The sequence below is a fragment of the Bombus bifarius genome, unplaced genomic scaffold, assembly GCF_011952205.1.
Source record: "Bombus bifarius isolate JDL3187 unplaced genomic scaffold, Bbif_JDL3187 scf7180000009200, whole genome shotgun sequence".
NCBI lineage: Eukaryota > Metazoa > Arthropoda > Insecta > Hymenoptera > Apidae > Bombus > Bombus bifarius.
Window position 1 is genome coordinate 3,109,131 of NW_022884965.1, and position 25,805 is coordinate 3,134,935.

At 38.2% G+C, this 25,805-nt stretch overlaps 5 protein-coding genes and 1 long non-coding RNA gene across 6 annotated transcripts in view; 3 read left to right on the forward strand and 3 right to left on the reverse strand.

Annotated features, from left to right (window-relative positions):
* Nucleotides 1–576: 576 nt before the first annotated feature.
* On the forward strand, nucleotides 577–5,962 carry LOC117214378 (doublesex- and mab-3-related transcription factor A2-like). Its single transcript, XM_033460467.1, has 4 exons — nucleotides 577–914; nucleotides 1,255–1,475; nucleotides 3,283–3,519; nucleotides 3,878–5,962. Exons 2-4 carry the CDS (start codon nucleotides 1,272–1,274, stop codon nucleotides 4,520–4,522), a joined length of 1,086 nt encoding a protein of 361 aa, XP_033316358.1. The 5' UTR covers nucleotides 577–914; nucleotides 1,255–1,271; the 3' UTR covers nucleotides 4,523–5,962.
* LOC117214375 (parafibromin) lies at nucleotides 5,743–8,550 on the reverse strand. The gene is made up of 4 exons (XM_033460463.1): nucleotides 8,367–8,550; nucleotides 6,691–7,958; nucleotides 6,462–6,603; nucleotides 5,743–6,384 (listed from the first exon to the last, which is right to left on the reverse strand). Exons 1-4 carry the CDS (start codon nucleotides 8,495–8,497, stop codon nucleotides 6,348–6,350), a joined length of 1,578 nt encoding a protein of 525 aa, XP_033316354.1. The 5' UTR covers nucleotides 8,498–8,550; the 3' UTR covers nucleotides 5,743–6,347.
* Nucleotides 8,551–8,779: 229 nt separating this feature from the next.
* LOC117214388 (glucose-induced degradation protein 8 homolog) lies at nucleotides 8,780–10,238 on the forward strand. The gene is made up of 4 exons (XM_033460484.1): nucleotides 8,780–8,962; nucleotides 9,092–9,296; nucleotides 9,377–9,771; nucleotides 9,928–10,238. Exons 2-4 carry the CDS (start codon nucleotides 9,176–9,178, stop codon nucleotides 10,102–10,104), a joined length of 693 nt encoding a protein of 230 aa, XP_033316375.1. The 5' UTR covers nucleotides 8,780–8,962; nucleotides 9,092–9,175; the 3' UTR covers nucleotides 10,105–10,238.
* Nucleotides 10,239–10,488: 250 nt separating this feature from the next.
* On the reverse strand, nucleotides 10,489–19,619 carry LOC117214335. The gene is made up of 8 exons (XM_033460346.1): nucleotides 19,358–19,619; nucleotides 18,779–18,984; nucleotides 18,570–18,705; nucleotides 18,063–18,196; nucleotides 17,159–17,426; nucleotides 15,961–16,073; nucleotides 11,844–11,951; nucleotides 10,489–11,768 (listed from the first exon to the last, which is right to left on the reverse strand). The coding sequence occupies exons 1-8, from the start codon at nucleotides 19,473–19,475 to the stop codon at nucleotides 10,917–10,919; spliced, it is 1,935 nt and encodes a 644-aa protein (XP_033316237.1). The 5' UTR covers nucleotides 19,476–19,619; the 3' UTR covers nucleotides 10,489–10,916.
* The window catches only part of LOC117214383, a 127,021-nt gene continuing 114,064 nt past the window's right edge, over nucleotides 12,849–25,805 (forward strand). Inside the window, exon 1 of the mRNA XM_033460479.1 lies at nucleotides 12,849–12,867. The gene's annotated coding sequence lies outside the window, so the exon portion shown is untranslated. The remainder of the gene's footprint in view (nucleotides 12,868–25,805) is intronic.
* On the reverse strand, nucleotides 13,904–16,292 carry LOC117214399. Its single transcript, XR_004488849.1, has 2 exons — nucleotides 15,853–16,292; nucleotides 13,904–15,472 (listed from the first exon to the last, which is right to left on the reverse strand). It is a non-coding gene; the product is annotated as an uncharacterized LOC117214399 (long non-coding RNA).

Genomic DNA, 25,805 nt, shown 5'->3' on the forward strand with positions numbered 1-25,805 from the left:
CGAACCTTGAAACGTCTCATCAGACTAGTCGATTTGTTCAAGCTCAGCTTCTTCTGTTTAATAGAAAATTCAGTCCTCAATGTATTATAATGGTTATGACGTACATATATGCTAGCAATGAGAAAGAAATTCGTACCACTGTCATTCTACTGTTAAATCATTGTTTACTTTCTTTCAGTCTCAAAAAGGGAATAGTTTCTTTCTTGTACAAAATTTTCCGCTTTAATGGACATGAATGTAACACGCTGACAACATTGCTACAATGTAACAAATATCTCTTCTAAGAAAAATTCCACATCATTGAGTGATCAAAGGTGATAGAGAAACATGTACTATACGAAGTATTCAAACAAGGAAGAAGATTTATTTAAGCATTTCCAGTGAACGAAGAAGAGTACTGTATATCCATAACCAGAAGTATCACAAAAATTGTCAAATTAGTTGAACCTCGTTGAGACACCTTTGTATAAAAGCCAGTGGGCATATTGGCTATGAAGAATGGGACATTTCGTTACTATCCGTGATCGGCAAGTGTCAGCAGATCCGTAAAGTCGCAGAGGATCTCAGTGACCGGGTAGGAGTGGCGGAGGAGAACAAACATCGGCGGGCCAATCGTGAAGAAAGGGTGGTCCGGTGGATGTTTGTCTTGTTGCTCCTCCGGAGGGATGCTGGAATCGCTGTAGAGATAGGCAACGTGTACACGGTGCGGAGCCAATCGCGCGCCACCACGGAAACATCCAAATGTTGCAGAAGATTAGAGAGTGATTTCTTTCAGCCGGCTGGCCACTCAGTCGTCTATCAACAATCGCCCTGAGACGCCAGATAGTTAGCAATTTATTCGTTCGTCTCGCTGTTTATTCGCATAATCAAATTTGTATCTTCATCGTCGCACGAAATTAATATCTTGTTACGGTGTTAGTATGGGAACCGATAATAGATTGTTTCGTTAATTGCTAGATTGCGGATTTTTCCAAACGAAGATTTATATAAGTGAAGATTGTAACTTTTGTAAATTGCCTACCAATTTATAGTTTCGCGTCTTAAAAATTGTGACGAGTATGGTACTTTTGTATATTCTATATATTTTTGTACATTGCGTGCATTCCAGCGTCTTTAATTTAGCATAAGTGCGTAAAACTCTGCAGTCTAGTAATTACTTCTTTGTAGTGTTAACAAAGTTTCACTTTTATTTATACTTTCTATTGTTCCGTTTACTGTTGGATGACTGAAAATGATTAAATCTGTGGATATCAGTGAGTGATCAAAAGACTATGTTGCGTGGAAAGAGTAAAGGTAAAGAGGAGAACGAGGAGGATGAAGGTGAGCTGAAGCAGAGGAGACCAAAGTGTGCTCGGTGTAGAAACCATGGCTTGATTTCTTGGTTGAGGGGACACAAAAGAGAATGTCGTTACAGAGAGTGTCTTTGTCCAAAGTGTTCTCTGATTGCTGAGAGGCAAAGAGTAATGGCTGCTCAGGTAAGAGTACTTTTAATTTTCTACCAATTTCAATTCAAATAAATTCAAATTCCACTAATTTTATTTTTATTATTTGTTGTGATTTCGAGGATTTATCATTGTTCACGAAGACACCTAACGAACATCGTATTTATATAAAATAATAAAACCGAGAACCTACACGGTGGCTGATGCATAATAACTTTTTGGCATATCGGCAATAATTAATGAAGCATCCCGTGTTCCTCTGCGAGTAGATGGAAATGCAGAAAAAAAGGTCAACTTCGTCACCTTCGATATTTAATGAAACGAATCAGTGCCCTTCGTCATTTTCCATACGAGCGGAATATTGTTAAAAGTTCTTGACTTTTGAAAAAAAAAAAAGAGGTGGTCAGGGGGAACTAATGACAAAGTGATATTCAGTTTCTATTGCACTTGTGCCACTCGATCTCCTGTTCCTCTGGTAGAAGAAAGAGAGTCGATCAAACGACGGGGGAGAAGAGGAATTAAATCCATTAACGCTCGGTGTTGCGTTTCATTTCTGTTTGCATAGGCATTATGACACTCGATACTTCATCCATCCTCTCGATCCGCTCGATGGAAACGTTGCCGCCGGTTTCTCAAACAAACTTGCGTGAAACACGGAAAATGTTCGCTTCTGAATCGAGCTTGCTTAGCTTCCACCAATCAGCCGGCTAATTTGTTTGATTTCTCTCGCGTTAATGATTCTACTATAACACAACGTTTGGAAAATATGAGGATTGTAAATGGCATTTACACTGCTACTGAAATTCCATTTCTTCTCCCTAAGAGAAACATGCTTTCGTTTTCTATTAGAAATATTACTGCATCTAGCGAAAAATCTTGTGAAAAAAGAACCTACAGATCTATGGAATATATATTTTTTGTAAAATTGTTCTTTATTCTGTGAATATAGAAAGAGCAAAATTCTTGAAGGATCGTAATTATCAAATTAAAAAGTGGAAGCAAGGCTATTCATTTCCAACGCTATTTGTTTGATACGTTGTTTTATCTTGCAATCTTCTATACCTTTTTCCAAAAAAATGCTCAATTATTATATGAATGATTTAATGTTCAATTCCGCTATGGGGTGAGAAATTCATTAATTGCAGTCAGTAGCATTGTTTAAACAAATGTTCGATCTCACCGTATACGTCAACGATGGTGAAAGTGTCAGAAATTGTAGCGTAACTTATTATTAGAATCAATTTGTAATAAATTCTTCGCGAGAAAATTAATTATTAGACCGCAGATTCGATTTCTTTAAAAATGAATCATCGTATGGAAAAATGTTATTCTATATGTTTGACTTATCTTTTCACATAGAATCGCCCCTTGCTAATTGCAAACAATTGAACCATGATTACTAGAACGCCCTGTACTTCTGCGTACAGTGTGTATTTTGTATATTAAATTTATCGTAAATACATAAACACCAGCAATCTGACAATTATTGATTTAGGACCTTCGGAATGAATATTCTTGGTAAAATCGTATTCTTTTTGGAAGAAGCGTAAAATCTAAAAGAGGGACTCTGTCAGACTTCCTCAACAATCCTGACGATGTGAAACAATATAGTGGGTGGTCCGGCCGGGAATAACACGTGCCAAATGGTCCCATATGTATCTCTATTGACATTGGCCGTTAAGAAAACACATATGCAGTATCGGCTAAGCGGCGGGTCCATTTATAAATTAAGCTCAGAGCCATGATCCGATCTGACTTCATTTTTCATTGCCATGTGCCAATATCTGAATTTCTCTTCTTCATTCACAGAAATTAATTTCATCTATTCTATGATTTAAAGGTCGCCCTTAAGAGGCAACAGGCGGCTGAGGACGCTATCGCCCTAAAAATGGCTAAAGTAGCGACTGGACAGAGATTCAATCGACTTCCTCCAGGGAAAATATTTGGCATGGCAGTAACCGAACCAAAGTCAGTTGTAGATACTAACAAAGAAGAAGATCCTCCTCCTAAAGAGGGCTTACACATTGAAGATCCGAGGAAAGACGACTCTCTGAACAATCAGTGTCAGGATTCATCAGTATGTAATCATTAGACCGCAGATTTTGATGCATTTGTAGAAAGATGCGTATAATATGCAAATAATATTTGTAACGTTTAACAGTTAAAACAATTTTCTAACCAAGTTCCATCTTTTTAATTATGTTCATAAAAATATAGATTTGCATAAGTATCCGTGTCCTAGTAACCATTTAGTAACTTAATTTAAATATATCTATATCATTTTAACAAGTTTGGAGCACCGAAACAAAGTTGAGACAAGTACCGATACTTGAAGCGCTATTGTCATTTTTTAGGCAACAGCCTGAATGATTGATCGATGTAATATCAAGAGTAGCAAAAATATTGAATATCTGACTGGTCGATATGCTTTTTAGACGATCAACGAGAACCCGCCAAAGTACAAGAGCCTGGTATTCAACGTGAACAATTCAGAGGAGACAAAAGAGAGCAGCGTGTCGCAGACTTCGGTGGAAACGTTAGCTCGACTTTTTCCCAACACGAAGCTCTCAGTACTACAATTGGTGTTGCAAAGATGCGGCCAGGACCTTCTGAAAGCCATCGAGTACTTTGCCAGTGAAAGTTTCGGAATCAACTCGACCACCTACGCATCAGCGTTTCGACCACCTCAAACCATCAACGAGACCAGGAGTAACGAACATATTGCAGGCACGATGTTGGCACCAATATACTCCAGTCTGTCCAGGAACTTCTACGGAGATGGTTACTGCTTGTTGAACATCGTTCCCGATCAGTTTCCCAAAAATATAGCAGATACGACGGCTTGCACCACGTTACCCATAAAAAACAGCGGACAACACGAGCAAGAGGGAGTAGCTCTAAACGTTCAGTATAACAATTACTTCAATTCTGGCGTACAACAACAGCTGAGAGATCACATGTATGCTCAGGTTACGGATCATCTTTCACCGAGGCCTGGTTTCCTTCATTTACCACCAGTATTGCCGGGTATCCCCTGCGTGCAGCCTAATTGCACTCAGTGCAGTTACAAATTTCCCTAAGCAACTGGAGAATTTTCATTTGATTAAGTAGATTGATTTCGTTTATTTTAATTGAAGAGTTTATTTAAATACCATTCGAATGAGGAAACACGACAATTCATATAGACAAAATTGTATTTCAAACGGATTTAATGATTTATGACTCTGATCCAGATTTCTAGATCTTAGGATATCGTGTGCTCGCTGTTGATAAGGCTGATTAATTACGGATTTGAAAATGTTATCAGCTTATCGTGTGTGAAACTCCACGTGAACTTAACGAGCGTTCGCGTGGCCTATGGTGTTGCTATCAGGGTAGGGGAATTTCCGTGATCGGCAGACCTTAATCTTCAAAGTTCATTGTGACCAGCCGGATCAAGCGAAGCGTGTTTCTAGCATGCATCGCTTGTCCCAATGGCATACTCGTCTCTCTATCGATTGACCTTTGATCGTGGAGCGTGAAATACAATCTGTTACAGTAGTTCGTGATGTTTTTTAAAAATTTTTTTAAGTGATCACCTTGGTTTAATTTGTATATACCAATAGTCTTCAAATAGTTAATTTTCTTAATTATATGTTTAACATGTATCATTGACATTTATTGTGAAAATTTTGAAGTCATTTTCTAAAATCGTTATTTTGTAATAAAAAAAACATCTGTTCTCTATTTTCTATAATTGCGTTTTGTAATAATTTAGTTTATTAAAAAATATTTTATTTATTATTTTTTAATTGTTGACTTTTTTATTATTTGTTTTGCTACAAAGGTACTTAAAGGTAAACAAGAGTTTAAAGTGCTCTCAAACTTACCCTCCAACGTAAATAGCTCGCCTATTTATATGTTATTTACAACACGTAGCACTGAGAACAGGAGTCCCTATAAAGGAGATATTTTTTTTAGGTATTTCTTCGGGAACTGGTTTGAAAGTTTCTCGCGGCAGCTATCGCGTAACTGCTAACCTAATAAGACGCCAGTAATCGAGTTAGGAAGATTCAATTGTCTGTATAAACAGTACGGATATCCTAGAGAAACTGTCGATGGCCAGAAGCGATTTACTTTGGCTCCGCTTTTTAGGGAGGCGAAACATTGAGGTTAACCCCGCAGGGAATTCCTCAATTCGTCGTGCAGCGAATTACAAGGAACTTGACGTCGTGTTGAGAAGTAATAATTCTCTTGGATTTTTCTTTCATTTACACTCTGAAACAGTAAGCGGAAGGAAAAGACAAACACTGAGATACACAAGCGATATATACTAGTTATTCTTTATTTGGTTCTGTAATATACATTTCACGGGATGTACCACACCGTGAACATTTCCTTTTCTTCTCTACCAGTCGTTCGTGTTGCATGTTGTGGTACATGTATGGATATACGAAACACGTTCTTTTTTATGCTCTATATATTTAAGAATAATGCTTGTTGTTGTTTGCTTAATAATAGGCACATCAGTTTATACTAAAGTAACCAATACCATAGTAAGAACTTTACTACGTGAAAGTTACACGAGGATATTAATCTTACAATCCAGAATACTTTGTAAAATCGAATCGAAAGATTAACAATGTTACGCGTGTGAATTGTTTCTCATGTATGTCCCAGTTCGAATATATATTCATTGGGCGAACATGTGAGGATTAGTTCTAATTTATTGCCAAGCTCTCGTAATGGAACTCTTCAAATGGGTACAGACGCGACAAATTTTCGCATTTTTCGAATACTTATATATCTGTATATATGTATGTACATGTTGATTTGCTCAGTAATATATACAATTTCTCAGTGTGTAACCTAGCGAAAATCGTGCACCCATGTTAACGATAACCGTGGTCTTGAACAGGATCAAGTTTAAAATCGAAGATGTGGCTTGTTTTTAATCATATGCCTGTAAGGAATAAGATACCAGCTAAAGTAATTGGAGTACTATATGCGTATTTGAAGGTTCTATGAATAGATAGGTACTTATCAAGATGTTCCCAGAATACCATTAATGCTGCCCGATCCAAATGTCTTTTTGTTCTGCTTAGTTCTATCACCGTTACTGCCCAACGTGCTACATTTGTATCTAGCCTCATTTCGTCGTATTTTAAATGAAATGCACAAACTATAAAAATAAAAATTAACCAAATTAAATTTTGCTCTCGTAATAATGAATATTGTATTATTCATATGGCAAAGGAAGTAAACTTACTTTTTGAAAAAATTTCAACAGGGTTACCATCGAAAGGCCAACCCTTGAATTGCCAAGCTGGACCCATTACAAATACCGCCACGACCCTTTCCCAGTCTGCATTTGTAAGTTTTTGTGGATTATCTACTACCCTGTATGGTACCGTGAGCCCACCTTCCTTTCTTCGTTGCAAAAGGACTTCGTTCTCTCGTTTACAGCCTTGTGCTCGTTTTTCTTCGTTACTGACGTATTTCAGATCCTGTAGTATATCTTTCGAGTTATACATCGTGATCAGTGATGTATTTGCGCTTGGAATGATAATAATAGGAGTTCTGCTAGGACGCTTATTCTGCGCCGCTTGCTGCGGTGTAAGTTTAGCAGCAGAAGTCGGTAGCAAGCCAGAACTAGGAGTCGTGGAAGGATTACTTGGCGGTTTTCTAACAGCTGGATTAGTGCCTTCTGTCACAGACTTCAGAGTCATGCCATGATAAGTACCCATAGTGTCGATTTTGAATCCTTCTGTCTCTTCTTTTTGTCTAATAAACCTTTCCTGATCGTAACGATTGTAAACAGCTGGCTGTGGTAACGGGCGCATGGGTGTGGAGCGTGGAGTAACTATAGGTGTTGGTGCAGCAGGACCTTTCTGTCTACCCTCTTCACGAGCTTTAATACTCTGAAGAATTGCGAATATATTCTTCGCAAATATTTTCCCGCTACTCTGTAAAATAGTCGCGCGTGTTCTCCACTGTCTTTCTCTGGAAACTATGTCTTTCGTATCATCAACATCCATCAATATAACACGCAAATCAGATCCCATTCCAATATCATCGTTTTCTTTAATTGTGGTACGTTTTTTAGCTAAACGTTTAGCCTTGATAGCCGCAATCTTTTCAACAGACATTGCCTCAGAAAGGGATTTAATGTTATCCACTGTGACGGAAGCTTCCTTTGGAGCATCCAGCCTGGCAGCAAGTTGCTCTTTAACTTTCTGGACATGAGTCTCTTCAAAACGTGGCTTTTTAGAGGGACCACTTTCCAATCCATCTTCAGCTGTCCTTTTAACTTGAGTAGGAATTTCCAAAGGAGCAGATTTGTCTATGGCGGCTGATGTAGCAGTCTCACCATTGAGATATGCCAATAAATCTTTTCTATCAGGTCTTCGTACCACTGGTATATTCTCTGCAGCCGCTTGCCGCACATACACAGGATGTGTAAGTTGTACATGTTTGAGTAAAAACAAGAGGCATTCAAGGGTATAGTATTCCTTTGGCGTTCCTTCCTTGCCAGACCTATGAAAAATTAAATTTTGTATTTATCCTATTTTTAAATATTCTATGTCCGCAGAAATTTCTGTATATAAGATAAAACAGTACATTGGTAGCAACATCAATTTAAAAAATAGAATAAAAGATGATATGTTAGCGGTGTTTTTTTGATTTGTATAACCAAAAAAAAAAACAATACGCATAATGGAAGACATTGCAAAAATAAAAAGTACAAAAAATGATTTTTCTTCCTAGTTTTGAAAATTGAAATATTAATTCATCAATCTTTGAAGATACTGACAAACTTTTCGCAAACTGTATAGTATTTAATCGGTGGTAAGGAGAAAATGCAGAAGACAGTCCAATGGTGGAAAGAAAGTTTGAGGTTACAGTTGTCACGATTAATTCTCTAGAAAATTAGTAATCACTTACCCATAAGTTAAATAATTAGTTTTGACATTTTTCGGCCACGAGAACTCCCCAAAGATTATTTGATTTTCACGTTCGATTATCTCTTTTTTATTAACATTATATTGCCTTAGCAAGCTCAATGGGTCCGCCATGATTGTGAGATCTTTGTGAACGCTGGTATAAACTTCTCCTACTTTATCAAACGCGGATAGAAAAGAATGACTTTTAAATAAATTGGTTGATCTGTTGGTTGGTCCGACGCCTATTGGGTTTTGTCTCCTATTGGGTTTTTCTGTGATTCATAAGAAATGTGACCACGTGACCATAATTTCATCGAAAGCGCACTATCTGGCGAATGCCGGTTATGCAGATAGTCACATGATCACAAACACCACCTTTAGGTGGTAAAGTGAATCAAAAAATAAATTACTATACACACTCGCGCATCATTCGTGTACGTTAACTTTTGGGGCATACTTCGATTGTGTTTGCTATTAATATCGAACGAAGCGTTATTCGTTGCTCGTCGCTTCTCCACACAACTTTATTAAGATATACTTTCAACATAATATTTCCAGTTTACTGCATAGGAAATTTGCTTACACTTTTCTCGAGTTGTTAGTATTTGAGAGATGTGAATCGTTCTTAAGACACACTTTCCACGATCATATCTTTAACTTATTTACTTTCGAAACAATAAAGAATCAGCTGTTGTGTCAAACAATCACCATAATATCTGTCAATAGGGTACCTCGATTGAGTTTGAAGGTACACAGTAGTCTACGATATATTGGATTGTCATAAACATTTATGCTGATTGTAAAAGAACGATGAGCTACCCGGAGAAACAGGATAACATAACGAAGGATGAATGGGTCGCCAAGCTGGAAGAGAATTCTTACACACAACGTGTTTCTATGAACAATTTGATTATGAATTATTTAGTTACAGGTTAGATTTTCCTCTTTTAACACATAACTTTAAGCTGTTGTGTCTTGATCAATCAGTCACAATCAAGTTTTGTTGTGTAGAGGGATTCAAAGAAGCTGCGGAAAAATTTCAACAAGAGTCTGGAGTGGAGCCCACAGTAGATCTAAGCTCTTTGGATGACAGGATTCGTATCAGGGAAGCAATTCAAAATGGTCGTATTCAGGAGGCAACGGATCTCGTGAATCAGCTGCATCCAGAGTTATTGGATAACGATAGATATCTTTACTTCCATTTGCAGCAGCTGCATCTAATTGAACTGATTCGTACAGGAAAAATAGAGGAGGCTCTGCAATTTGCTCAAGATAGACTGAGCGAAGCTGGAGAATCAGACGATATTATTTTGTGTGAATTAGAGCGTACTTTAGCTCTATTGGCTTTTGATGAGCCCCATAAGAGTCCTTATAGTGATTTACTTCACCCAACTCATAGGCAAAAGGTAAACAATTATTGTCTGTAATATTTAATTCTTATTTTCAATGGATTGCAATAATAATTTTATTTATGAATTTATATTTACTAAGTTTCTTTACAAACAATAATGATATTTGCTTTTATAATTAATAGTACAAATATTTTTTTTTTATAAAACTAGATAGCAAGCGAGCTGAATGCAGCTATATTGAAGATGGAGCACAAAGAGTCAACTAGCCCACGATTAAATAATTTGCTGAAGATGATACTTTGGGCACAGGATGAGCTGGAAAAGAAAAAAGTGAAGTATCCAAAAATGACGGATTTGGGCAGTGCCACTATTGAGAGTCCAAAATAATTGTAACCAGGCGAAGTGTGGGACAATATGAATGTATTTATTAGTACAAGAAAATGAACGTATGATTGTACCATATTAGTGTCTACAATGTGAGCAGGGCTTAGGAAAAAAACAGACTTGAGCATTTTAACATAGTCTTAGTACTAATTATTTTCTATAAGAAACATGTATAAAATATCGATGATACATATATATATATATATATATGTATATATATGTATTAGACTCGAATCAAGAGAGAGGAATGCACTGATCACAGTAATCATGCAAATTTTTAACATTCGAAGTCATTGTCATAAGTCTCGTCATGTGTATTATACCAATGACGTAACATCAAAAATAAGTTCATTATCGGGTTGTAAAAATATTCATAACATTCACCGATATTTTCTAAATAACACGAGTATATTAAGAAACGGACCATTTTAATTAATATCTATGCAATACACGTGATTCAACATTGCGAAAGTAATTTTAACGTCCCTTAATCATAAGCTGTGTTATATTACGATAGAACCGATTAAATATTGATAGTAGTTTAAAGTAGAAAAAAGTACTAATAGAGAAATACATAGTTTAGACATAGCATTATGTGATAATTGGTGTTTATAAAGATTTATATTTGGTACCATCGATAGTAAAGAAGCGTAAACAGACATTTTTGGGATCTTTTATATATATATATATATATTCCTCTCTCGGATTATTCATGTCTATATTGCATTCGATTTTTATAAGAACATAAGGAGAATTACATATTAAATAATATTTGTCATTATCGAAACAGCATGTATAATTGTCTTCAGTCAAAATTACCACCCAAACATGTATTCCATTGCTTTCGAAACTAAACCTGTAGATTTCTGTGGAACATTTTCAGGCGATCTCACTGATTGTGAACTAGGATTTTGATTGAAACCAGCTGCCAGTGGCCTTGCATTTTGTATCCTAACAGGTGTGCGTGGTGTATTGTATTCTGGCGATTGAGTGACTCTTGCTAGGTTCGAGAAACATTTAGTACTTCCGTTCATCCTTGAACGACTCTCTTTATCCGACCCTAATATAACACCCTCGTCTGTACAAGGGATCAAACCGATCATTATAGATCCAGATACTATATTTCCATTACACGAGAGTGCCCTTTGTGCTTCTAATTCTGAAGCACATTTTAAGTGTATCCAGTTGCTCTGTGAATGTGGTGGAGGATGCTTGTCCACTACGCGAACTCTGCTCGAGATGTGAGCTAAAACTGTATTCATATCACTAGGAGAGAAACCGAAAACGGTTACCCATTGCAAAAGACCTTGTGATTCATTTGCATTAGGGCTCATTGCACCATCGTTAAATATAGAAGTATTCATACTATTCACTAAAAGTCTTGGTTGATAGCAAGGTATACTTTGATTTGTTGCTGACAAGTAGGGTGATGCAGTTTGAGAAGTTTCTAGAGTATCGAATAGTCCTCTCGTTGGAGGTCCACCAGTGTGGCTTTCTGTGACTATTTGTGATGTGTTAGGAGTATTAGCACTTCCGAACACAGCTTTCTGACGATTACTACGATAATCTGGAGTACCATAGTGGGAAGGTGGAGAGGTCAGTGCACTGTGACCAATGTGTGACTGTTTCAGAATATCTTGTGGGCTCATCAAACTTATTTTGGCAGGCTAAAACATTAATAAAAGTGATTACTTAAATTATTGCGCAATATTATGCAATGCAACTTGATGAGTTTTATTTACCGTTGTAGAATCACCTAGAAGGAAATTTGGGAGGTATGCAGAAGTTCCTGGACTTCCAGGACTTTGCACTGGACTTCCAACAGGTGATCCTAATGCCATTGGTTCCATCTAAATCCAAAAGAAATTATCAAATATTTGCTTAAAATTTTATCGAGTACCATAGTACTTAATACAATTTATATTTACAAAAAAGAATTAACTGCTTATGTGTTAGATATAAAAATTAATATATTTCTTATTTTAATCAGAGAGACTATATGTTGTTTGTTTTGATACACTTTAGATATTCTTCTATTAGATGTTAACTTTGGCCCGTTGAGGTTATACACACAGAATTTTTAACTGTACACACCTACAATGTAAATTACTTAAAATCAGGTATGTTATCTTTACCACTTACTACTTTTACTTGAACAAATTCCAAAAACTTTTAACGCAGTGTATAAATACTTAAATATTCACAGCCGTTTAAACGTTTGATTAGATATTTAAATAACGAACAACATTTGATTTCTACTTACAGATGTCTCCTCTATCGTATGAAAAACCGACAAAAATTATTTAAACTGCTTGTAACATTTATCGTCATGATTTATTCACTTTCGAAATTTTAGTGTACTTTTTATTAATGAAGCCTTAAAATACATGGAAAAAGTAACGTTGTGATGATAATTATTTTATTTCAATTTTTATTTTTCGGTACAAGAATTTTTGGCGGGAAAGGAGGCAGCGAGATCATGTGATACGGTAGCAACGCCATTTGCATCTTGAAAGTCGCGTCGGAAGGAAGTTTATATGTGGCGTTCGTCGTTTTACAAATAGATTTTACATTAAAAATTTTTAATGTCATTCGAAAATTAGTAGTGTATACATCCTGTGTATCAAATAGTATCAGGATTTTCATATAAAAGTGAACAGTTATAAAGATGGAACATTTTACATATCATTCTTCATGCGATGTATGGCAGGCCTTGTGTCATGGTTTCTTAACAGCATTCTTCCAAAGAAAATATTGCTCCTATTGGTGAGTGAATCCATATATTTTTAATATTTTCACATCGAACTTTTAATGATTTTGACATTGTTTACGAGTATTAGCATTGCGTCAAAAATTAGGTTAGGTTAAATTACGCGTCCACAAAGGAATTAAACGAAACGGAAAGAGTATTATAATAGTGAATTTTAATAACGATGAAAATTATGTACATATTTACAGCTTCGTTAAACACTTTTTATGATATGACAAGTATGTACCAGGATTTTGATACGCTACTATGTAAGAAACACATATTCGTTTTTAGCTTAATTATCAGACATTACGACGACGCGTGTGCGATTTTTGCCTTTTTTTTCTTTCTCTTTCATGCTTAATTATATTCAAAATTAACATTTGCAAAAAAATGTAAAAGTTTCTTTTAATAAAAGAGAGAAAATGTACGTTATATAGAGAAAGCACTCAAAAGTTCACGTCGTAGTAACTTTAGTAACATAGTAATTTTTGAATTTTCGCGCACATGCACACAGAAATATTTAGACTGCTGATGATTATGCTGTTTTCTATTTTTATAAATATAATGAAATATGAAGAAAAATTTGTTTTATCTAGTAAATATTATAATAAATGCTATTTTATATACATATATAGAAATATATAATAATATATTATAATATTAAACTATATATATATATATATATATATATATATATATATATATATATATGTATATAATTATTGTACTACAATAAAATATATCAAAATAATTTGATATTTTATATATTATCGCATATTATATGCATTCTGCAAATCTTTGAAATTTTACATTTTCGAAAAGTGCATAAACATCCGTAGTCTAGAAATAACAATGTAAATAATTCACCAATAAAATTTTTGCAGTAAATAACGATAAGTAGCATTAACAATGTTTAATTAACGATCTTTCTTGTGAAATTGCTTCGTGCAGGAAGACAACTGTAAACAATTTAGATGTACAATAGTGCTTAATAGCCTTAAGATATCATTAGAATAATTTGAAGAAAATTTGGGTTAGTATCATTTTTGGAAATTTCGTTGTCTAGCAATTTTACAAGAAAGATGGATTTTTGAAATGTGTATTTCGTGGGTGGATCGTTAAATCTCCGGGCCCTGAGCTAAAGTCGTAAATGAAAATTTGTACAAACATACGAAAGCGAGGATATTTTTAGTTAAAATGTTGACATAACACACTTTTATATATAATTCCCCGCATTAAAATGTTTCGCTTAAAACGTGGTTTTCATATGATGGCGCCTATTTTCAAACTGTTCTCAATTCCTCGTATTTACGCGGGAAAACTTGAAACGTGATAAAGTCACACGATCATTGAATGTAAAAATCTAGATAAAAATATACGCTCCTAAAGTATTATAGCTGAGATTACGTTGTATGAGATGCACCATTTATGTCACCACTGGGTATTCCATTTTTCAAGAATTGAAATTTCAGTTAATACCAGAATTCATTGAAAAGAACTTTGAATACATTATTATCTTTATAACGACATAGATTTACTTAAAATTTGTATGTTTCTGTTATTTAAAATATCTTTAAGTAGACTTATTAGACGACAAAAGCATACAGTTTATGGCATAATGAATTGATATCAATTTAGTGGAAATAATAATTACCCAGCATCCGTTTGTGAAGCTAGCTATCAAAAATTGTTCTTGATTGCTTTCCATTGCATTTGTACAACACAATAGCAAGATTTTGAGATGGAAAGACATGTGCTTTCCATATAGAGATTCCCCCTTTCTTTTTGTCAAATATGTAAAAAATGATATGCAATAAAAATAGAAGTACCCTTATAAAATTGTAGTAAAAATAATATTGTTTCAATGTATGGGAAAGCAATGAGAACTTCCTTGTCATTTGTTAAAAAGATCTCTGGACGACCTAACATATATATAATATATGTATATATATATATATGCATATGGAGAGACGGATTTATGCTTCCTTTGGTTTCTTTTCTTTGAGTAATTTGTTCTGTGTTGTATTTTCTTTTATTTTTTTACTTTCTCTCCCTCTCTTTGGTAGTTCCATGGATATGTTTTAAATGAAACCTTTTCTTCACGCGAGAATACATTTAGAGCCTAGAACATATTTTGGTTTATTATTAGTGGCAGATCTACAAATATTTAAAGAATTTTTCTTCATAACTTTCTTTGAGAAATTGTACACATAAATATTCTGAAAATTTTATCTTAATCTTCTTAATCAAATATTTTGAATTAATTTAATTTTTCAAAGGTAATTTCAAGATTAATTTCTTTTAAATGACAGTAAGCGAATCGAATTTGGTTTAATACAAATTAAAAAAGGGGGAAATAGAGAGTTAGATAGATCTGTCACTACTCGTACGACGAAGACGTCTAGTCGAACGTCACCCTTATGTTTATCGATATGATATTTAATTACGATTACGCGGCTTAAAAATTAGCGTTAGATACGATGGGAACAATCTCCTAACGTACTCGTTTTACACTCTTAGGAAGCAACGTGAAAAATAACTGTCGTTATTATCGAGCTAGGATGATTCCCGTGATCAGAAAAATGATCATCCGATTGAATATTCTGGTTGCCTCACTCCCTGAAATAGAAAATAATTTTCCTTAGAATGCGCTTTACAAAATATAAGTTGCAACCATTAAGTAGCTGAGAATATTTTAGAACATGATGCTTTTCAGTTATTGTATGGACTGATTTTTAAAGCGACAATATTAACCGTTCAGAATTATTTGGGCATAAATGGACAATATACAAAATTCTATAATAATATTCTATATAATACTTAAAACTAATATTGTTGTCCCAAGCATATTTGTTTGCTCTAAGCAAAGAATTTAAATGACGATGGAGAAAAGCAAAAGAATCTTAGTATTGCTAACTTCCTACTACTGCTCTTATTCAGAATATCAAAGCGATGTTTCTTTTTTGCAACTGCAAATCTTCTGATCTATATCAACGTACCAAAGATTCTATAATGCAAATGGAAAAGGAATATTCTTCAAACAAGATCAAGTTTCTACTTTCATTCATCATCTAAGACTCTCTTCGTCATGCCATATTCATCATTACTTGATCTTCAATAAAACACTTCAAAGCAAACAGGAAATCAATAGCACTTTTCTTCTCCAAGAAGCTATTCTGTTTAAACAGTTTTTCAAGAGGACTTGATCTGCCTTCATTGTCTATTCAATCAATTAAATTGTTGTATCTGGATTTGTAATGATAAATTTGTACCTGTATTTATATTTGTAATGGATTTCTTTGACTTTGAAAAATATTCTATCTTCCAAGCAGCCTAATTGGGTCAAGTTTAAAATAATGATGTTGGATAGCTAAGAATTTCATGTCTCATATTTTTGAATTTTTCTCTGTAAACGATATATATGTGAAATTATGACGAGTTCGACTTCTGTTTGTTGTGTCTATTATTCATGTAGGTTTGTTTCTCCGATAAACACTATCAATCCTTCCGATTCGATGCTTTTTGGTTAGGTTAATTGTCACTTGACCATCTTGATTGATGAATTATTTATCAAGCCCAAACGGGCAAGTGTTTAATCGCCAACCAATTAACCCATAATGTAATCAATTTCGCGATTTATTTGCATTTGAAAGTGTATCTCTCTTGACCGAATACAACGGCCAGTAAATTTTGCGTGGATTTCGTTTAAGTATTCACCCGTGTAATGCAACTATAAATAGTAGTCCCTAAATTAGTAAAGTAAAATTAGAAAAAAGTAAAATTAGAAAAAGAAAAATTAAAATTAAAGTAAATTAGTAGAGTAAATCCTCTTTTTTCCATAGAATTAATATTTGTCACGATGTTCCCTGGCAATGTCCTCAATACTAAAAGAAGAAACAAAGTATAAGGTCCAATTAATCACGTTACAGTCGGTAAAGAGACGATTCTACATGGAGAATCAAATAAAAAGTATAATAACATTCACACATTTCACAATTGTAGAATGTATGCCCTGTTAATTATTTACTCTATAATTACCCAAGTTTACGTACATTAAACAAATTTTTAAATTCGATCCTATCCCCAAAACATTGTATTCTGTACTTTCGATGTATTTTATCACGTAGAGTCGTTCCCGTGTCAATTGTATAATCTTATATCCTTGATTTCTGAACTTTCCCGTATAGAATTGTCTGAAACGTCGAATCGAAAGGATCTACGAATTGTTGACCGAACAGTGGTGACATCTAGGTTGTTTCCAGCGAAATGTTTGGTCGAACGACGGAGAATCACCGGGGATTTTACCATTGATTAAATCGTTGCGTGTGTGGCTCTGTGCCCTGGTCTCGCGGCTCTCCATCACCGGGGCTTTCAGGATCCTCTCGTCTCCTTCCACGCTCTCCTCTTTGCTCTGCAGATAGACGGTCGCTATTGTCGCCAAGCACTTGAGCTTCATGTCGCCACGCTTGAAGTGTTTGTTGGCAACGCGAAACTCCAAGCCCAATACCGCGGTCTCCAGGCCCTTCTCGTCCACGGCGGTAATGTGCGGTCCCTTCAGGTACTGGGTATCGGCCTGAAAAGCCGTTGATTGTTTTCGTAACAATAAAACGGACAGAGGCAGAGTCGCGGCTTTTACCGACAATGCGCGATTAGAGTTCACTTTATGCGCCCTCTTTTCACATCGGTCGCCTTTATGCCGGCTTTTCTCACGGTTACATGAGAGACATCCTTCGCTTGTTGCGATTAGCCATAGAGGCAGAAATTGTCTAGTATGGAAGTGGATCGACAGATGTTGCTGTGTAAGCTTCCTTAGATGGTTAAACATTTTATATCGATCCGATGTATAATCGTTTGAGATTTTGTAAAGGGAAATGAGAGAAGAGAAAAAGGAAATGAGAAAAAGGCTACAGAATGAGAAAAGGAAGAAGGGATAAGAGATGAGGGGAAGGGATAGAAGGAAGAAAGAAAAAGGAAGTGGCGGCAAAGAAGAGAGAACGAAGGGGAGAGCGAGGAAGATAAGAGTGGCAGATCTAGTGTTTTATATCTCGGGGTAATTTATGATAGTTCTGAAGCGAATGTGGCGAATTATATCTATGGCAGATCGTATAGACCTGTAGACTCATAAATCCATAGACTGTAGTAGTTGAGTTTTCATTGCCGAATTAGAGACGCAGGACATTAGGGAGAGACTCTTTTACGAGGTACTTACCGGATCGCCGTTGATGAACCAAGTTAACAGGGCGGCCGGTTTTGAGGGTGCTGATGTGCAGTTCATGCGGACCACCTCCCCTACTTGGTAGCGTGAACGACCACCGGTTATTCGTGGTCCTTCGTCAGGAAGAACTGTAAAGAGGGCAATTTTCACCTTTTTCTATTAGCCAAGCTCTCAGCTATCTATTTTCACATATACTGTCGCTCGTAAATATCCGGACACTTTGATTGATTTATAGTAACGATATCTGTATCTGACCATTATGTATAAATTATTGACGAACTAATAATCGATTATGGCGATTATAGGGAATAAATTCGGTTTATCCGTAATTTTGTAATTAAAGCACATGTTGTTAAAAATAAGTAACTGCAAGTACCTCGGAGAAATAGTATGCCTCACGTGATACCGTAGAAACGCACAATTCATTTTCGAGGGTCTGCTAGTCTCAAGAGGATAATCGAATGGTTAAGTGGCCGGAAATGAATTAATAAATTTGCTCACCTACTACCGTCATGTCTGCGTGATCAGACACGGTTTGAAAGGCGGGAGCCTCGGCAGAGACCTCGCATCGGTATCTCCCTGAACTAGTAAGATTCACATTGTTCAGTACTACCGATATCTTGGTGGAATTGTGTATCTGCAACCGAAGATCGTCACAGATTCTAATCTTTATTTCAGAGCGATTGGATATTCCTGCTAGATATACTCACGTTCACGTTTACGCCAGGAACACGGAAGGTCTGCACCATGGGTTCGTCCCTCGGCACGAAACGATAGAACTCATGGCCGTCTTTGTACCATTTCACCGAGTACAATACCTCTTTGTCCAGGTTGAAGTTGCACTGCATACGGACAGTTTCGTTTAGAACGACGTGCTGTGGTATCTGTAGGGCCGTCATACGAAGAGCCACGATACCTGCGAAGAGTTTTCAACGTGCTTGTTGTATTTCTTTTTTTAGGAAAATTTTTGAGAAAATTATAAAATATTTTGAACGCGAATATGCCTCGGATCTTAAAAAATTATTCAAATTTAATCTTCATCGAAACTAAATGTATTCTGGATATTCTTTCATGCGATTAAGTAGTCGAGGTATATCCTGGTAGTAACTTTCATGCTCGAAACTGTATCTAAATTAATCTAAAACCTAGCGGAAATATACTCGAGAGATGTTTGACTACGCGTTGTATACTACTGAATCCGGTATATGAGTGGTAGCGTAAGATCTATATGTCTGACTATATACGAGTCCATATTACTCAAACCCGCCATCTGCTGTCCAAATCTCTACCTTTCCGCAGAATCCAATCTATTTCGTATAACCCATCTCTAAAAGGACGTAGATCACTTTGGTCAAACACGAAACCAATCGGCGGATACGAAACAAAACTCTTTTCTTGTCGAATCATCGACGGTACTTCGATAGGATGTCTGTAACTGCACCGTAGCCGAGCCGTTGATCCTCTTACGCGGTAAGCTTCTTAAAATTACCCGTGATCGAACGGAAAATACGTTGCGAAACTGAGCAAATGCTTCTCTCTTTGGAGCGGTATTTAATCGCGGCCACTCTCCTCTTTTCCTTCCCTTCAACAAAGACAGAGGTTATTGGAAACGATACAGGGGACGATTATATTGCGTCTTGTTGATGGTGAAAAATCAGCGATTTCCAGTCAGATATTCAATAGATCATATTCCTTATTCCTTTCATTCTGTTCGTCGATTGAATCGATGGAAAATTGACAAAAGCGAGTGAAGTGTTAGAACCGTATCGGCAGGAAGCTTTCATTTTCTATTACTGCCTATTTCCTTATTCAATCGTTACTGGTAATGCTACCAATCCACTAAACATCACTCGAGAATCGTTGGTTGTAATTTTTTTTTCGAGCGGCCTTAATTAACTTCTTCCATCCTGTTCCACTCCATATTTTTTTTTCTCCCCTCGGAAACAGCCTTTTTCACGACGATCTCGTCGCGTTCGTATTCGTTCGATTATCCATTTGGTTGGATCTGTGGATCTTTTAAAAGAACGTATTGCCGGTCGATAAGGAAGGCTTCTCCCCTATCAGCCGTGTGTGATCAGGGCTATGAGAACATTGTAGGTCAGACCGGTATAAATTGCGGTATTTTCGGTCGGTTTCCGTCAGATACGGCTACGTTTATTGGAAACGCGTCCTTCTATTCGAGATGGGATACGACGGAAGGAATCTTCGACGATGAACATCAATATTCCACGTGGTTGAAATAGATCGAGCCACGAAATAGAGGATGGGAATCGTACTTAACATCGAATTGCCCATAAGATGTCGTATCCCTTTTACAGCTCTGTTGGAAATACTCGAAATTTTATGAAACCTCAATTTCAGTAAATTGTTAAATGAAACTTTTTCTATAGAATGGAGTAGTTTGCTGTGTAGATTAACCATCGAAAGAAACATTTCCGATCTATAGAGGGCTGTTGTATCTTCCGAGTGGAGAGGTGGACACCTGGCGTCACGACGCTGGTCGCACGTGCTCGTGACGGACACGGACACGGTCGATTTAATTAAAGGCAATCGGACGAGGGTTGGACGAACCTGTCGAGAGGGGAGGTTAATCAGTAGCTGAGTATATACTCAGATTATTTACCGACTGTATTATCGCCTGGTATTACGCGCTTATGCCTCGAATTAAACGGTACACGGCCACCGGCGTTAATTTTCAGCTTGCGTGCTCCAACCGTATTTTTTCAGGGCTCGAATTATCGAATTTTCTGCCACGGCAGTCGTATGTTAACATACACGGGATTTCCCAAAATAAGAAGCTTTTAGTAGCCGTGATTATATGTACAGAGGTGGATATAAAAATTAAAATGTTTGAAAAACATCAATTTTTTTACCATATACAGAGTGTCTAAGTTTTTAGAGACCAAAGTATATTCGGTAGATTCTATGGGTTTAATAAATAAGAAGGAGATAAATAAAAAGAACGTCAGGCGGTTAAAATTTCCCACAGCCTGTGTGCAAATGCATTTAAGATGTAGCATAATCAAGCAAACAGAAAGCTCGATTGATGCTACGTTTGATGTGGCGCCAATTTAATTACACGGCATCTAGCATTGACCAAATGCAGATGTTAAGCTAGATTGTAACAACCAAATAAGTTTGTCTTCGCCTAAACGTATCTTCGTTCCAACTGTCTGTGCTGTTTTACCTTCTACGGTTAACAAGTTCTACGCGGTTGGCAACTAAGTGATTGCAGATTTTGTCATTAGGTGGTAATGACTTAGTTGCCAACCCAACAGTTGTATTTACCATGCGTCGGACAAAGTTCAAGAGAATTCTATGTATCGACGAAACCACAATTATCCACTGTAAAAGCGTATAAAAGCGCAGGAGTTCTGAAAACGCAATCAGACCGGTAGGTAGTGGCTGCAGCGTAATTTCCTTGTTCCTTGTTGAAATTAGGAAGGTTAGGATAGCGGGCAGAGAAAGAATGAATGAACGAGGGCGCGCCGAGCAAAAGAGTGAGAGAGAGAGAGAGGGGGTGGCCGCGGCGTATTGTTTTATTTAAACGGACTCAAAGCTAGCGCCGGTTTACCGGCGAGTTTTATTGGAAATTGAGCCAATTAGAGTACTCGAGTTAACGACCTATCGTAATACGCTTTCGCGAGGCCATCGACGGTTATGTCGTTCTGTTGGCCCCCGTCTTTAAACGAACGTGACATCACGAACCGCTTTACGCGCCCGTATATTTTCTCGTTTCTTGATTGGCAATGGTCCTGGAAGCGATTAACCGATGCTCGCGCGACGACCGGAAGAAGTTGTCGACTCGGTCGTTTCCTCGTTCAACCAGCACCTTGTCGCTTTGTATCGTCTTTCGTTTCTCTTTTTTTATTGACTAGCTCGAAACTGATGTTTCCTTTCGCTAGAATGAAAAAAGTGGTATCTTCGTTCAGCTGGAAATTGCAAGATACGTTTAAATAAGGTTCGATGCCTTTTTTCCTTACTCCGACTTCACGTTAGCTTTAGGATGAACTGAATATTTTCTGCAGCAATTCGGATCTGATCGATTGAAATTTGAACGAGAATTTGGGCCAATTCTAATCGATGCTGTTTTTAATTAACATCTTCTTCGAAATCAAACGCAATCTACGTTGATGGAAATTTAAGTTGGAATCTATGTTAACTCTCCTATTATAATTCGTTAAGCTTGAACTCGACTCGGTCTTGAGACATTTGAACTCGAATAAAAATTTTGGATTTGAATCGAACGTTCGCAGCTTCTATAGAATTCACTAAAAAATGGAATTGGACCTTAACTTAGATCTGGCGCGTCTTCCAATTTAGAGTGTAATTCCAGTTAATCGAATGAAAGAATCAGGCGAATTAACTTGACAACTAATTTGTTATGGTGTAAGTGTGAATGCGAATACAAGTTACATTTGGTATACGTAATGTTAAAAAATTGGACAAAAATGGTTTCGGTGGTAGGTTTTATTCAGACCGGGAATTTATCCACTTTTCCGCTTATCCTGCTGGACTTCCGCGTCCCGGGAATCCTATTTCTATCCTCGACAAAGCGGATCCTATCTAAATGTCTGTTGGTTACCATATTACCGCCATTCTCTCAGGGAAGTTGGCGCTCTACACGGTAAACCGACGTTGAAAATAGGCTCTTAATTCTCATTTGGTCGTTTAACGTCGTGGCAACGTCAAATAAACGACGAATAAACAATCAACAAACAAAAATAGCAACTTGCCCTGTCACGAATTTGGTTTTCATTTGAACGTACAAGGGAGGGAAGGTCTTGAGCAAATCTTGAACATGTTACCACCATAGAAATCTTCGATCTACGTGCGCTGCAGTTCATTCGAACTGGATTCCTCTAAATCGAATCTTTGGACGCGGAGTTTTACCGAAAACTGGAATCTGTCACGTCAGGGCCATGGATTTCACGAAACTGCCCGAGCACAGAACCGAAGATTGATGACCAGAGTGGCAGATAGAATTGTCCCGGGATCTCCACGTGGACTAAGGAAGATCGACGCGTTTAGGATATTGGAATTACGCAAATTACACGGGGGGAACGCGGAAATCGATGTGGCTCGGATGCCAGAGGCCCATTGGTTGTCGTGCAAACATCCAAACAATGCGAACAGCCGCGTGGAGACCGGTTATCGGTTCAAATATTGACTGGCGATATCTTTAACCGGCAACGAATGCAATTGATCACAGTTAAATATTTATTCCTCTAACCAATTAGTAGTTGGAATGCTAGGAATCTCTTCGTCACTGAGCCATCGACAAAAGAATCCATCGGACATCCTCGGAACCACATCCTACCATCGCGGTCTACTTGGAAAATCGTCGAAACTCGGAGAATACCGTTTTGGATTACCGGACGACGAACCGACCAACTTGAATAGACCAACTTCTTTCATCAAAGAGAAGCTTTTTCTGTTTCGTCGTGACATCAATAGGTACACTGAGTCCTACCTGAGTGTAGTATGAAAGCGGAGAGCGCGACGAGGCTGGACAACAGGGTCCTGTGGTTCACCGGAAACGGCATCCTCTCTGGCGACCCCATGGACCGTGGACCATTCGAAGATCTCGTCACTGGCTGGCCATCCTCTTGGTCTTTTGGCACTGTTCACGCACACGAGACTGAAATCGATCTGTCTTTCTCCCTCTTTCTCTGTCTGTTTGTCCGTCCGTCCACCAGGTGTACACCTCGGCCACGACGACTACGATCTCGGGGCAACGACGTGGTATAGAAGAGGTGCGGTACGTCGGACACAGGGGCACTCGGACGAGCGACCTTCGGGAACGGTCAGCAGGTGTCGGAGCGGCACATTATTTTCCACGTTTCGCGCGGTCTAATTGAAAATCTATACGGGCCAGAGAGGCAGTCGCTACTGCGGCATCGGCACACACCAGCAGAGGGAACCTGGAGGTGCTGGTGTGTTGCTGCTGCTACTGCTGCTGCTGCTACCACTATGATGCTCCCTTGCTAGTGTGGTGGTTGTAGCCCGATGGTGGTGGTTGGAGGTGCTGGTGCTGCTGCTCTGGTAGCGACAGAGACGGTTGGATGGTGGGGATGGTTGGGCGGGTTGGTAGGGGAAGGGCGGTGGAGCGGCCGGGAGCAGAGGAGCGAAGAGAGACGAAGGCAGCCGCCGGACCGACACGACCGACCGAGACAGGGCGAGTTCGTGCCTTGGCCAATGCGCACGCGTCAGCAACCCAAGTCGATGATCGCTGCAAAGTTCTCCGTCTCGCTCTGCCGCTGCGCGAGGCTACCTCGTTCGCTGCGTTGCGTGTGTGCAGGCGCTAACGAAATTGGGGGGAAATACGCTACGCTCCGGGCGACCCGCTCCCGGCGACTCTTCCGCTAGGAATTATACGGATTTTTGCTGCCAGTTGATTGTTTTCCTTCGTTCCCTACTTCCACCATGTGTTGTTGCCTCTCATGGTATGATATGGCTGGCTGATACGATATGGGATTGATCAGTCATGGTAGCAGAAGGGGCTGATTGCTTTCGTTCATCGACGTTGATTTCCACTGATTATGAATTATGTGATTGAACGAGCTAACGTGATCTCGGCGAAGAAACGGAAATTTTCAAATGCTATTTGAACGAAAGACGCGAGGATTCTGGTATATGGATCAGCCTGTAGAACCATACGGTAACAGTTTTTCATCCCTTTTGTACGTCCTGGTGTTCATAGTTGCAGGATGTAGAACGTATCTGGGAATTTCGCGCAGCGGGAATGCTATATTCGCCGTCTGGACTCGTTGTAACATTAATCGAGGAAAAGATTAAGGAATACGGTTGGTCGGGGCTGCACGAGATGGTTCTGGCTACAGTATGTGGACACAGCTTTCGTATAAATAATACAGCCACTCTAATTCACCCAGTAGAGAACAGTGGCGATTACGAAATGATGGTTCCCTGCATGGCTGACCCCACACAGACCCATTCTACTTGCGCGGAGTCCCCAACATTTTCAAATTCAATTTCCTCCGCGAGCAAGCCTCGCATGTAAAAGGCTCGCAGGGCACTTTTCACTCGTTTTTTCGTCAACGATCTTCCCTCCTTTGGTCCAAGTCGCCATCTTTCATTAGTTATATTTCATGTCGTTTTTTCGTCTTGCTTCTCGACGAATGCTACTCCGAACCTAGCGAGTCCTCCACGTTGCTAAACGAATTCCGTGTTGGGAACGAGAGCGAGACGTAAATATGACAGGTTAACTTTTTACATCGCTTTTTGGCCTCTCGTATTCCGCTTTAGACCCAGCTTCCTCGACGCTACACGTTATCCTACGTTAAAAAATCGGTGGAAAAAAAGAGAAGAAAAATGGTGATCCGTCGTTGCAGGGTCTATCGACTAAATGGAAAACGCGGCGCGTTCCGGTTGCAGCCGATTAATGCGGCGTGAATGGCCAGGCGTGTAACGCGAATCCAGCGCTGGACCGGCGTGAATACAACAAATCAGGCGAATACATCTGCACGGAGCTGCGTGTAATATGCACGCCTGTAATATCTGTACTTATCCGGGATTGGGCCATGTGCACACGGAGACATTTACGCGCAGTTTTCCGGACATGGCTCCGGTCTCGCGCGCGCGTTACGTGCTTGGCCGCGTTATTCATGGAATCCCGGTGGTCGAACTTAAAATTCCCGGCGCGAAAGGGAATGGGTTCGCGTGCTCGGCCGCGCGTAATTTTAATAACGTCGTTCGCATGGCCAGCGGCAAACAGAG

What these genes read in the sequence shown, in the direction of transcription:
- LOC117214375 (XM_033460463.1), bottom strand. Translation starts at nt 8,497, where the DNA reads ATGGCGGACCCATTGAGCTTGCTAAGGCAATATAATGTTAATAAAAAA. An exon ending in TGTTGAAATTTTTTCAAAAA is followed by an intron (nt 6,604 to 6,690) that starts GTAAGTTTACTT and finishes TTATTTTTATAG; the next exon opens with TTTGTGCATTTCATTTAAAA. An exon ending in TTCTGGGAACATCTTGATAA is followed by an intron (nt 6,385 to 6,461) that starts GTACCTATCTAT and finishes TATTCCTTACAG; the next exon opens with GCATATGATTAAAAACAAGC.
- LOC117214378 (XM_033460467.1), top strand. Translation starts at nt 1,272, where the DNA reads ATGTTGCGTGGAAAGAGTAAAGGTAAAGAGGAGAACGAGGAGGATGAA. An exon ending in AAAGAGTAATGGCTGCTCAG is followed by an intron (nt 1,476 to 3,282) that starts GTAAGAGTACTT and finishes TATGATTTAAAG; the next exon opens with GTCGCCCTTAAGAGGCAACA. An exon ending in ATCAGTGTCAGGATTCATCA is followed by an intron (nt 3,520 to 3,877) that starts GTATGTAATCAT and finishes TATGCTTTTTAG; the next exon opens with ACGATCAACGAGAACCCGCC.
- LOC117214388 (XM_033460484.1), top strand. Translation starts at nt 9,176, where the DNA reads ATGAGCTACCCGGAGAAACAGGATAACATAACGAAGGATGAATGGGTC. An exon ending in TATGAATTATTTAGTTACAG is followed by an intron (nt 9,297 to 9,376) that starts GTTAGATTTTCC and finishes TTTGTTGTGTAG; the next exon opens with AGGGATTCAAAGAAGCTGCG. An exon ending in ACCCAACTCATAGGCAAAAG is followed by an intron (nt 9,772 to 9,927) that starts GTAAACAATTAT and finishes TTATAAAACTAG; the next exon opens with ATAGCAAGCGAGCTGAATGC.
- LOC117214335 (XM_033460346.1), bottom strand. Translation starts at nt 19,475, where the DNA reads ATGATTCGACAAGAAAAGAGTTTTGTTTCGTATCCGCCGATTGGTTTC. An exon ending in GGTTCATCAACGGCGATCCG is followed by an intron (nt 17,427 to 18,062) that starts GTAAGTACCTCG and finishes ACGGCTTTTCAG; the next exon opens with GCCGATACCCAGTACCTGAA. An exon ending in TTCTAGGTGATTCTACAACG is followed by an intron (nt 11,769 to 11,843) that starts GTAAATAAAACT and finishes TTAATGTTTTAG; the next exon opens with CCTGCCAAAATAAGTTTGAT.